The sequence below is a fragment of the Acipenser ruthenus genome, chromosome 3, assembly GCF_902713425.1.
Source record: "Acipenser ruthenus chromosome 3, fAciRut3.2 maternal haplotype, whole genome shotgun sequence".
Classification (NCBI taxonomy): Eukaryota; Metazoa; Chordata; class Actinopteri; order Acipenseriformes; family Acipenseridae; genus Acipenser; species Acipenser ruthenus.
The window spans coordinates 39,094,497-39,106,617 of record NC_081191.1 but is presented as its reverse complement, the minus strand read 5'-3'; the positions used below and the strand labels follow the sequence as shown (position 1 = coordinate 39,106,617).

The window sequence follows — 12,121 nt, the reverse complement described above, 5'->3', positions numbered from 1 at the left end:
TAGATTAATATGTTGTGTTGTCTTGCACTGCTGGAATGTGCCCGTAGATGAAAATGACTTGTTTAATGTCTGACAGGTTTCTAGTGAGAATTGATAATACTGCATTACTGGAGATGAAACAAGACTTTACAGTGCATTAAGTTTCATATGGAATAGCTAACGTCAGTCAATGTGATTAACAAGTAAATAATACTGTAGTTTTGAACAAGTCATCCCCTTTACTTCTTTTTTCAGGCACTGTAAAAACAGATTTGTAGAAGTGTGCATTCAAAATATGTAATTTGGTCTTACTGAGCCACAGAAATGTATTTGCGTGTACTTTAAAATACACATTAAATGGCAGGCTGAGTTCTGAAAGAGGGGTATGTTTAATAAAAAAAAAAAAACCTCACAACCCTTAAAAAAGACTTTACTAATGAATGTAGGCTAATTCACTTTACAATATTTAAAACAATTGTTCATAGAAACAGGTTTAGCTTAAAAAAGAGCAATGGTTTGTCCATTCTTGAAAATATGGCATGCCCCTTGATTGCATTTAAAGGAAAGGCATGGGTGGATAATGTTCTACTTCAGACTGCAGTACATTTAGATAACCAAAACGTATCTGTAAGGTGAAACTATTTTATTACTTTATTGTATAAATATCTGATTTTATTGTACACGCGTCACGGATGGCTGGGTGGGCGACGTCAGACCAGGAAGCATACACAGGCTCAGTACTGCGGGGTGAGTCGCAAATGCACTCTTATTTATTAAACAAATTAAATAAACTAAAACACAAACAAAACAGCATGATATTTCAACAAGAATCATGCTGGTGTAAAGACAACTGTTTTTAGTTATTTCTCTTACTGTCTCTCTGTCTCCTTTCTCCTCTACTCCACCACAACCAACCCCGGTCAGTAAAAGCTGCTGGTTTACACAGTGGTAGAGGGATTAACTGGTTATCAATTACTTTGTTTATCCCTCAACCACATTTCTCATAAGCGTAGTCGACAGCCAATGTGTCACTAGATTATTAGCTGCTAACCACGCATTCTCACAGGAGGTACTTTGGCAGAGACGAGAAGCAAACATTGTCAGTGCCAAATACATCTAACTAAAATAACAACAACACAAACACATTCAACAATAAGAAGAAGAAGAATACAAAAATACAAATAAACACAGGGGCGCGGTGTGCCCCGTATCATACTCAAATATTTTTTGTCAAGTAAACATCCACGCTAGTGTGTGGGGGTGGGGTTCAGAATAATTTCTACCCGTTTCTTTCATGATATTGTGAATGTGAGACATTCCCAGTGTGTGTGTGCTGGGCAAGGGTTAGGGTTTTAAAAAAAAAAAAACTAAAAAAAATCAACCCTCCCCCCTGGATCTTTGAGATCGGTGCAGTAAGTGAGCCGCTTCACTTAGCTATTTACTTTAAATGTTTAAAGAGGAGCTCTCTTAAATTACTTTTTTTTCAAATACAATGGAAACTGAAAAGTATCAGCATGAATAAAAAGCTATTTTTTATTTGAAAATAAGCCATTCATGCTAAATTTTAAGGGGTAATTTAGTTTCTTAAATGTTAACAAGTAGCTTTCTAATGTATTAAACATTTAATTTTTAAGGGTTAGTTAATATAACTATAATTATTATTATTATTATTATTATTATTATTATTATTATTATTATTATTATTATTGTAATAATATTTAGTGTTGCTGTTTTTCTTCCCCTCTCAGAATTCGATTGATTCCTGCTAGCCATTTAGTAGTAAAATTGGTTTAATGTATGTGTTTTGCTGCGAGCAGAACTAATAAACTGCACACAAACGAATGCAGGACCCACTTTATTACAATCACTATTGTACAAATCACTTATTAAAATGTTGCGCTCTGGTTTTAGCGTTTTTCATTGTGTTTTTAACGAGAAAGTAAACTTGGACGATTTAAAAGCCCATTTAGTTGCTTGTTTCACATTAAAACCCCATAAATTAAAGTGATTGTACTATTGATATATACATTTTATATGACGGTCATATAACAGTGCTTTTAATATGTGATCATAATATATCTGCTTACATGTATTAACTTTTTTTAAAGACACTTATGTTACTGTAATAAATAACATATTGCTAGTTAGGTTTGCCTATACAAAATTTAAATAAAAGTAGCCAAATACAAATTAACACACGTCTCACATATTAGACAGTGCACACTGCAGTCTCACATATGTAGACCTTGTCATTGAAACGGTCAAAACCTACCCGACTACCGTTCGGGACAAAATGATTATTTGTTTATTTAGCATAAGTCTTTATCTAAGGAGACTTACAGAGACTAGGGTGTGTAAAATATGCATCATCTGAAGAGTCACTTACACAAAGTCTCACTCTGAAATACGGAGTACAAGGAGGTTAAGGGACTTGCTCAGGGTCACACAATGAGTCAGTGAGTGAGCCGGGATTTGAACCGGGTACCTGGATCACACAGCCTCCTCTGAACGTGATACTACCAGTTTAAATAAGGTTTAAACAAATATCTTTTGAAATGTAGCGACACAAGTGCCAACCCACCTGTTACTGCACTTCTATGCAGAAGAGAACAATAGAGTGTCAGTACTATTCACCTGCCCGGTTATCAAATTGCACTCATTTAAATACCATAATACGTCACAATGACACATACAGTACGGTATTCCTCATAGTTTGTCGTCTCCATTTGGTATACATTTTTATTATACAATGACTTCCTCAACAAACAAACAAAATAAAGAGGGTTTACTGTTTTTACTTTTATATCCAATTAGACATGTGAAAGTTCAACATTAAAGTGGTTTGGTTTAAATTTAAAGACACGTTTTAAATTCCCCCTTGATCATTACGTAACACTTAAACACAAAAGAAAATGCACTGAATGTGTCGGGGGTATAAAACCAGCCCTCCTCCCCTCAGAAAAAAGACACGCAATTGTTTACGGTAAGCACTTCAACCTAAAAAAACAAAAACGTTGCTTGTACTTTTCATCTGAATTGGCACAAATGATCGAATCAGCAGCAGTAGTGGCTTCACAACCCGTCAACCTGGTCGAGAAAACCACGAAACAAAATGCTAATTTCTAGTCGTTAAGACCAACCAGGTAAGCAGCAGGCCTAGAAAGCGTAATGAACAAACAGTGTACTACCCTACCTTCTCAGCGTAACCCCTGTGTTTCGCCCTACTCCTAATCGTGAGCCACGAACTTCACGCAAGACAGGACTCACCTCAACAGAACCTCCAAAGAGCTTTCGTGCTTGTCAAGCGGCCTCCCCACCGCACTTTTCCGCAGCTTGTTCAGTTCTTCCGCGGCTCGGACGTACTCTCCCTGGTCCTCCGCGGCTGAGTAGGTAGCGCTGATGAATTTGGTCAGAGGTTTCACCAAGTCCACCTCGGTGGACTTCTTTAATGGGACTGAAACAAATGTCGCCATTCCGCACCGCTAACAAGAAGAAGATCCGATTCTAGTTTTCAACAACAAACCTCAGTACTTCCTGGGTACGGCTGCAAACGTCAGGTGACGTCTGTGCGTAACTGTGCTTGACTTAATAGGCGCGCGAGAGCTGGGGTGGGAGTGGAGGAGATAAGATGACACGAGTAAGGGAAAATTTGACACAATGCTGCTCAAGCATCACGAGAAAGCAACAGAGATGTTAAACACAATTCATAAACATACATCTGTGAACTGTTCTGACACTAGAACATGGATTGCATACAGTAATTACAACAAGGTTAACATCTCTGGAGTTTATTATTATTTAAAAAAAAAAAAAAAAAACCTTGCCACTTAGCTTGAAAGGTCATGGACTTCATATTTTGGAGGAAAGGGACATTTTAACATGTGACTTGTTCATCATTTCCATTCCATGCTCATTAAAAAGACGGAATTGTTAATGTGTAATAGTATTCCATTAATTTAGGCAGACGTTACAACCAGTATATTTTTTTTACTGGCAAAAAGGCACAAAACAAATCTTAACAATGTAACTGCGGGTCAACCGCAAAGAAATATATACCTTACATGGATTGTGTTATAGACTGGGGAAGGGGGCCCAGGGTCCAGCCACTGATCTATAAACACTGGACAGCGCATCACACTGTCAGGTTATGGCAAAGGTTGAAGTCACCGGAAGTTTGCCGCGGTCATCTTACCACACCCGACAAAACTGCTATAGTTGGTGTATTAAATTCTCTATTCATTCGCTGTTCAGCTTTTGCCTGCAGCAGGTTATTGACCAGGGATATGGCAAGACCTTCCGCTTGTAAGTATTCATTTTAGGTTCATAACTTGGTATCAGTTAAAATCATTTTATTAACTTTAAAATTAGTCAATTACACCCCGGCCACTCCCGCCTACTCGCTTAGAGTATAGATTGCAGTTATTTAGTTTTTGAAATGTTGTTTAAGATATGCATGTATTTGATATATTACTTTCAAAGTAATGTTTCTGTTATTTCATGTAATTTTTGAAATGTTGATTAAGATATGTATGTATCTGATATTTTTAAAGTAATGTTTGTTATTTCATTTAGTTTTTGAAATGTTTACTTTTAAATGCAATAGTGTAATATTTGTTCTAATTTTGTTTTAGAATATTTATTTTCTAAATCCTCTAAATGTCTGCGTTGTAAAACGCAGATGTTGTTTTCTCTCGGTTTTATTATTATTATTATTATTATTATTATTATTATTATTATTATTATTAGAACATAAAAAAGTTTACAAACGAGAGGAGGCCATTTAGCCCATCTTGCTTGTTTGGTTGTTGCTTATTGATCCCAGAATCTCATCAAGCAGCTTCTTGAAGGATCCCAGGGTGTCAGCTTCAACAACATTGCTGGGCAGTTGGTTCCAGACCCTTACAATTCTCTGTGTAAAAAAGTGCCTCCTATTTTCTGTTCTGAATGCCCCTCTATCTAATCACCATTTGTGACCCCTAGTCCTTGTTTCTTTTTTCAGGTCAAAAAAGTCCCCTGGGTCAACATTGTCTATACTTTAGGATTTGGAATGCTTGAATCAGATCACGACGTAGTCTTCTTTGTTCAAGACTGAATAGATTCAATTCTTTTAGCCTGTCTGCATACGACATGCCTTTTAAACCCGGGATAATTCTGGTTGCTCTTCTTTGCACTCTTTCTAGAGCAGCAATGTCCTTTTTGTAACGAGGTGACCAGAACTGAACACAATATTCTAGGTGAGGTCTTACTAATGCATTGTAAAGTTTTAACATTACTTCCCTTGATTTAATTCAACACTTCTCACAATATATCCGAGCATCTTGTTGGCCTTTTTTATAGCCTTCCCACATTGTCTAGATGAAGAGATTTCTGAGTCAACATAAACTCCTAGGTCTTCTTCTTCTTCTTCTTCTTCTTCTTCTTCTTCTTCATTTGTTTATTTAGCCTTTATCCAAGGCGATTTACAGAGACTTGGGTGTGTGAACTATGCATCAGCTGCAGAGTCACTTACAATTACGTCTCACCCGAAAGACGGAGCACAAGGAGGTTAAGTGACTTGCTCAGGGTCACACAATGAGTCAGTGGCTGAGGTAGGATTTGAACCGGGGACCTCCTGGTTACAAGCCCTTTTTTTTAACCACTGGACCACACAGCCTCCATTCTTCTTCTTCTTCTTCTTCTTCTTCTTCTTCTTCTTCTTCTTCTTCTTCTTCTCATTTCTGACACGTTTTTCTCAACGCATCTCTTCCTACAGCGTCCAACTGATCAGCTCGATATTTGGCACAGCTATTGCACTATATCTGTGTATGCTATTGTTTTTATTACCAATCGGATTTACAGATTTGGGGGTATCGGGCTGAGACCACCAAAATTGTAATGGCTGATCGGGAACGATATCACGTAGAACTGTTGTGTTTGTGCAAGCTGATAGCTCTCAACTGTCTCAATATACTGAGTAAGTGAACTGTTGTGTGTGCGTGACCCCGCAAAACTGTAATGGCTATAAATCAGGAACTATATCACGTAGAACTGTTTTGTTTGTGCATGCTGGTAACTGTCAAGTGACATAATGAGTAAGTGAAATATGGATTTGGGGGTCACACGGTTATTCACGCAGAATACCCCTGAAAAGCGGACATTTTAGACCAGAGCGCACTAATCAAAATACTAATTTTGCTTGTGGTTAAGCAGCTGTTCTGCCGTAATGTTGTTTGTCGACTTAAAATAACCAAGTTAAAATGCAGGCATACAGTACTGTACACTACTGACACACACACTGTAAATCCTGCGTTAGATAAACAAAACAAAACAAAACAAAAAAAATATCACTGTACTTTGCATAAACCAAAGTGAAAGAAAAAAATCTGTTTGGATTTTAATTAGGGGGTGGTACAACTTTACCAGCTTATTTTTTTATGGAACAAACTATTGTAGGTTATGAAAAGAAGAAAAACTCTATAAACAAAATCGCTTACTCTATAAAATACACTTGAAACGGTGACGATCGCGCGATTATTCATAGAGAACCACCCCGAAAAGCGGACATTTTAGACCAGGCGCACTAATTGGCCGCTATTTGCGCCGTAATGTTTTACAAGCTACAATGATACTTAAGGTGCACATCGGGATCAAGGTGACATGCAAGTTACACCTCGGGTCAGCAACAAAAAAAAATGTTACAGAATTGTATTTTTGCACACTGAACAGGTGCTGCAGCTGTAAGCTACTCGAGGAAAAAAATAAATAAAAACTGCTTCAGATTGTTTTAAACCAGGACACAAACGAAACTTAAAGAATAAAGGCTGTATAAAGCTAGTATAATACCAAGGTTATTAAGATTGTTAATGGCTTAATAGGGATATATTTAAATATAATAAATGTATTTGATTTAGTGTGATAGTTACTGGCTTTAAATATAACGTTGAAAGTTAGTTTTAAATACACAGTTAAGTTTATTGCATTGATTTTTTTTTATTTCAAGCTTTGTAACAAAGACTGCATTCCACAAGAGGGCGCTTACGACCGTGAAGACTCGCCATTCCTACCAATGAATTTAAGATACCGCTGTCGTCAAAAGTTTACATACCCTTTTGTCAATGTCAATTTCCATACACTGGGTGATGTAAACATTTGACGACAACTGTTAAGATACAAATCATTAAATGTAAATACTGGTTTAAAAACTGTGTTATAACTCCTTACACAAAATAAACTAACTAAAATAATAATACAAATTTAAAACGGGCTTATAACTATGTTTTGTTTGCTTGTTTTTTTTTTTTTTTTGTTTAAAGGTGTTTAAATTCAGTTCTAAAACTGTAAAGCTGTTTAAAGCCACTTCTACTACATGGAACAGCTGTATATACGCACAGCGTCTATACTGGCGTTTTACAACGCAGACGAAGTTTCTTAAGAAAGTCATTTTTTTCATAGTATTAGGTCTGTTTATACAACTATAACGTAAATGCACACTTACCATGTTACTAGCGTTGCCTCTAAGCTTTTTAGAGACTGAAACTTGAAATTTTGACTGAGAGAGTAAATAAAAAGTGAGAAACTTTAGTGAGTCATAAAATGAGACCCCCCCCCCCCACACATACACCCATAGATATCCCAGTAATGTTGTTGAAGCTGACACCCTGGGATCCTTCAAGAAGCTGCTTGATCAGATTCTGGGATCAATAAGCTACTAACAACCAAATGAGCAAAATGGGCTGAATGGCCTCCTCTCGTTTGTAAACTTTTTTATGTTCTTGTGTGTGTGTGTATACAGTGTGTATATATATATATATATATATATATATATATATATATATATATATAGATAGATAGATAGATAGATTGGTGTTAGCATGGATTCTATGCTAACACCAAGCTAGCTAACCGTTCAAAATGTTAATATATATATATATATATATATATATATATATATATATATATATATATATTAGCAGTTATTTCTGAGAAGATAAATAAATAGCTTTATAATTTCCATGAATCTCAACTGACGTTTCCCCAGTGAAATTAACTTAAATTTCTTACCAGTACTGTTGTAGTGTTTATATTATAAAAAAAGGAAGAAACTCGTCTAAATAAGTTTCCCCATCTTCATTTAAGAATTATAGTCTGTATACACACAGCAAACGTATGAAAATGCATTTTATTTTTAAATAAATGTCCTGGTCAAAACGGTACTTATCAGGTATGTCTAAGCAGTATTTTTTTTTTTTTTTTTTTTTTTTTTAAAAAAACACTATACAACACTATCTAACCAATGTGTGTGGCTGCAGAGCTTGGGTATGGTAAAATGGCTTCACGAATGGCTTCAGTGCAGCGCTGGCTAAGCGCTATCCAGTGTTTATAGATCAGAGGACCCAGCCCTGTACTTTTTTTTTTTTTTTACGGAAGCGTATTAACACCACAGAGAAAAAAAATATTTATTGCGTTATTACGAGATAACATTGCGTTATTTTGCAATAATGTTGGGTCATTATCATTGCATATGTTACAATAGGCCGGTCAGGGTGTCCTCGGTCCACCGCGCAGTAGTGACCCCTGTAGTCTGGTCGAGTGCCTGCGGGCTTGCCTGTAGCTGCCCGAGAGCTGCGTTGTCCTCCGACGCTGTAGCTCTTGGGTGGCTGCATGGTGAGTCTGCAGTGTGAAAGAAAGCGGTCGGCTTGACGGCACATGCTTCGGAGGACAGCGTGTGTTCATCTTCGCCCTCCCGAATCAGCGCAGGGGTGGTAGCGGTGAGCCGACCGTAATAAATAATTGGCCATTCCAAATTGGGAGAAAATAATAAAAATAACTGGCAACGACTAAATTTAAAAGAAAAAAAAAAATTATCAAAAATTGAACTGTGCACTATTCCATTGTGTTTTCTTTACTTTTTGCTACATCCTACAGAAGGCTTTCCATGGTTTTGAATTCTGCATGTCAATAGAATGTGTGATTTTTAAACCAACGGTAGGGATATATTTTTTATTAATGTATTCTGATGCTACGGAAAGTATCTGCAACGATGTTGCTGAAATTGCTACGAAAACCGCTATAATTGTCTGTTTTTTTATTTTTCAAATTTTGCAGGTATACGGGACAACTCTTTTCTGATAAACAGACAGACATAAATGACACCTGAAGACTTCATCATTACTTACTTTGAGCTTGGGTTAGGACAAAAGCAAATTTTGTCTTGTTTGGCCCATACCCATGGTATAATTTTAAGCCGTCGGACTTTGCAAAGGCACCTGCAGAGGTTAAACCTGTATTGTCGAAAAAACAAGACATTTTGTCGACTTAGCCATATTTCTTCAGCAGAAAATTAATAAATCTGGCAGGCTTCATGGTTACAAGTGGATGCATACAAAGTGCTTAAGTGAGGGATTTGTCACTGGCTCTGAAACCATCAGGATTCTACTAAACATACTTGACTCTGAGGGTGTTGAACCGCTAGTTTTTCAGTTATGGGACCAACTTCAAATTGACTCAAATGACAGAATGAGACTCTCTGGTATTTTTGTTAACGGCTGCATCGACAGGTTTCCCGCATTATCATATGGCTAGAAGCAAGTAGCAGTGGAAAGACCGGTGTTGTTGCTCATTGTTATGTGTGGGCGGTTCAGAATAGGAATGGCTGTCCATGTGTTGTTTGCAGATGTTCCTAAGAAGAAACCATACAGATGGCCATGCTACAGAAAAAAAGCTTCCTATATGGACAAAGCAGGACAAATCAACAAATTAGTTTTGGTGGGGAATTCTGAGGAATGTTTTGTGCAGGTTACAATATAAAGCCTCAGCATGGGTGTTTGGTTCGTTCATACAATTCTCTTATGGTATCTCCAGCTTTCAGGGGCTTTTGCTCAAGATCAGTGACATCAAATATAAATTCATCTTCAGATCCACAAGATGATTGGCCATTAGGGGAAAAAAAAATATCCTTACCTAGCTTTCAGATTTCTGTCTTCGTGCCATCTTTGTAAACTGACAATTTTCTTGTTCCTCCCCATGTCTTAGTATGCACTTGTTTCGGGGACTCAGGCGATTTCAGGACTGTGAGGATTTCCATTTCTTGTGGGGTAAAACATCTCCCTAAGAAATCTGCGAGAGGATTCCTTCTGATTTTCACAGCAACGTTGGTTTTAAGGCAGTCATAAGGCATGTTTACACTGAAGCAATTTGCCGTGTCTGTGGCGGCACTGATGCGGTATCACATTAAAGGGCTAAACACACTACAGCGTTTATTCGCTGCGTTTTTTACTCCAGCTGATTCGCAGCGGTTTTTGTAAATGCAAAAAGTGGTTAAGGGGCAGTTTGAGTAGCAGTAAAAACAAATAGCAGTATAACATAAAAAAAAAATACATATACAGTATATAAAGTTTTACTGCTGAAGCAAAACACCTACTCGTATTTTAAAGTAAATGTCAGCCTTTGTAATGTGTTTTTAAAAAGCGCGATTTGGAATTATTGAAATCAAGGTAAATAATAATCATAATAATAAATGTTAGCACGGCACCTATGACCATTAGCACTCTGTTGTCTGTTTATGCAAATCAAAGTATACAGTTTTAAAATCGATTTGCACTGAAGACGAATGGAGGACTATATTTATAGAATGTGCATTTTAGAGTGCTTATGTGGAAGGAAAAAAAAAAGAAATACATTCAGTTAAAATAAATGCAAACTTTTGTTAATTTTGCTGTAACAGTGGTGTGTATATACGTACACACACAGTGCCTTGCAAAAGTATTCAGACCCCCGACCAATTCTCTCATATTACTGAATTACAAATGGTACATTGAAATTTCGTTATGTTTGATAAAACACTAAAACTCAAAATCAATTATTGTAAGGTGACATTGGTTTTATGTTGGGAAATATTTAAGAAAAATAAAAAACTGAAATATCCTGTGTGTATATATATATATATATATATATATATATATATATATATATATATATATATATATTGTGAACTGGTATAGTCCACGTAAGTATGAGATGTGCAAGTAGTGCCTGTTTTGGTGCAGAAGAACGTGACAGAGACCCAGGTCCAAGGAGATTTCTGTTTTAATGATTTTTCTTTTCCTCTTATATTCCACAAATGAACACACAGAAGTTCCAATTATCAAGACAAATAATAATCAAACTCAAATAAACACAGTCCAGGACTTTCTTTGTGGAGCGAGACCCTCAGGTAAGTAATGGCTTGTTGTATCCAAGTTTCTTTGGTGTTGGCTTGGTATTGTGGCTTCTTTCTCTTTTCCAGGTTGTCGCAGACATCCACCAGATGGCGTTGTTGAGTTGTGATAGTCTCCGTCCTACTCACAGGTTTGTACTCCCGACGGCCCCGGAAGCCTGTTTGCAGTATAGTGCGGCCCCAACACCCGGCCAACCTTTCGTAAAGGTAAGTAATAACACTGCTGTGTAGAATAGAATTAATACAGGTGATATACAGTGAGCAATGAGCGTTCTCTAACTCTTGCCTCTCTTTTGTTGCAGGTTCCACTGTTCCCCGGACATACAATAAAGTTGTGTTTTGTTTAAATCACCCTTTCTGTGTCCCTGCGTATTTTTACACCGTTCAACACTTCCAGCCGGACACAGTTCTCCTGGGTTAATCACTTGCCCAGTTCGTGGGCTATTGATACAGTCTTTAAGCACTCTGTTTGAATACACACAAGTCCCGTACTTCAGTAGCTCCCAGCATCAACGGTAAAACACAGCGTACTCACTCTACAGCAATCCGTGTTCTCTGCGTTGCTCCGATGCAGGGAAGCCTGTAGTCCGCCGTGTTGTTTTCAAGGTAAAACCACCGTGCACTGTCCCGCTGTAGAAACAATGGTTGTCTCCGACTGGTGACAATGGTAGTCCGCAAGGTTGCTTCAATGTAATGCCCCACTACGCTGTACCGTTTTTAGAAACAAGTGCTAAAATTGTATTCCTCTGGGTTACCACTGGTTAATATCCCAATCTCGCTCCCAATGCAGCTGCCCACTTTCGTCTTGGTTAGGTACTCTCCCGTCCCACGGCTCGTGTGTGCACCTGTTCTCACTCTCCCCTCTAGCTGATTCCCGCAGCTTTTTAAAGCTACTGCTGTTACCCGTCATGCAAGGTGTGTTTGCCCCATTGTTGGGAATTGTAGTTC

The 12,121-nt window shown here is 37.5% G+C and overlaps 1 protein-coding gene across 2 annotated transcripts in view; it reads right to left on the bottom strand.

Moving 5' to 3' along the window:
- The window catches only part of LOC117394783 (programmed cell death 6-interacting protein-like), a 32,788-nt gene extending 29,231 nt beyond the window's left edge, over window positions 1-3,557 (bottom strand). Inside the window, exon 1 of one of the 2 annotated variants that reach the window (XM_059012909.1) lies at window positions 3,247-3,557. In XM_059012909.1, the coding sequence (XP_058868892.1) occupies window positions 3,247-3,452 (206 nt within the window). In that variant the 5' untranslated portion in view covers window positions 3,453-3,557. The remainder of the gene's footprint in view (window positions 1-3,246) is intronic. The other variant, XM_059012908.1, reaches the window with a different exon arrangement.
- Window positions 3,558-12,121: the final 8,564 nt, after the last annotated feature.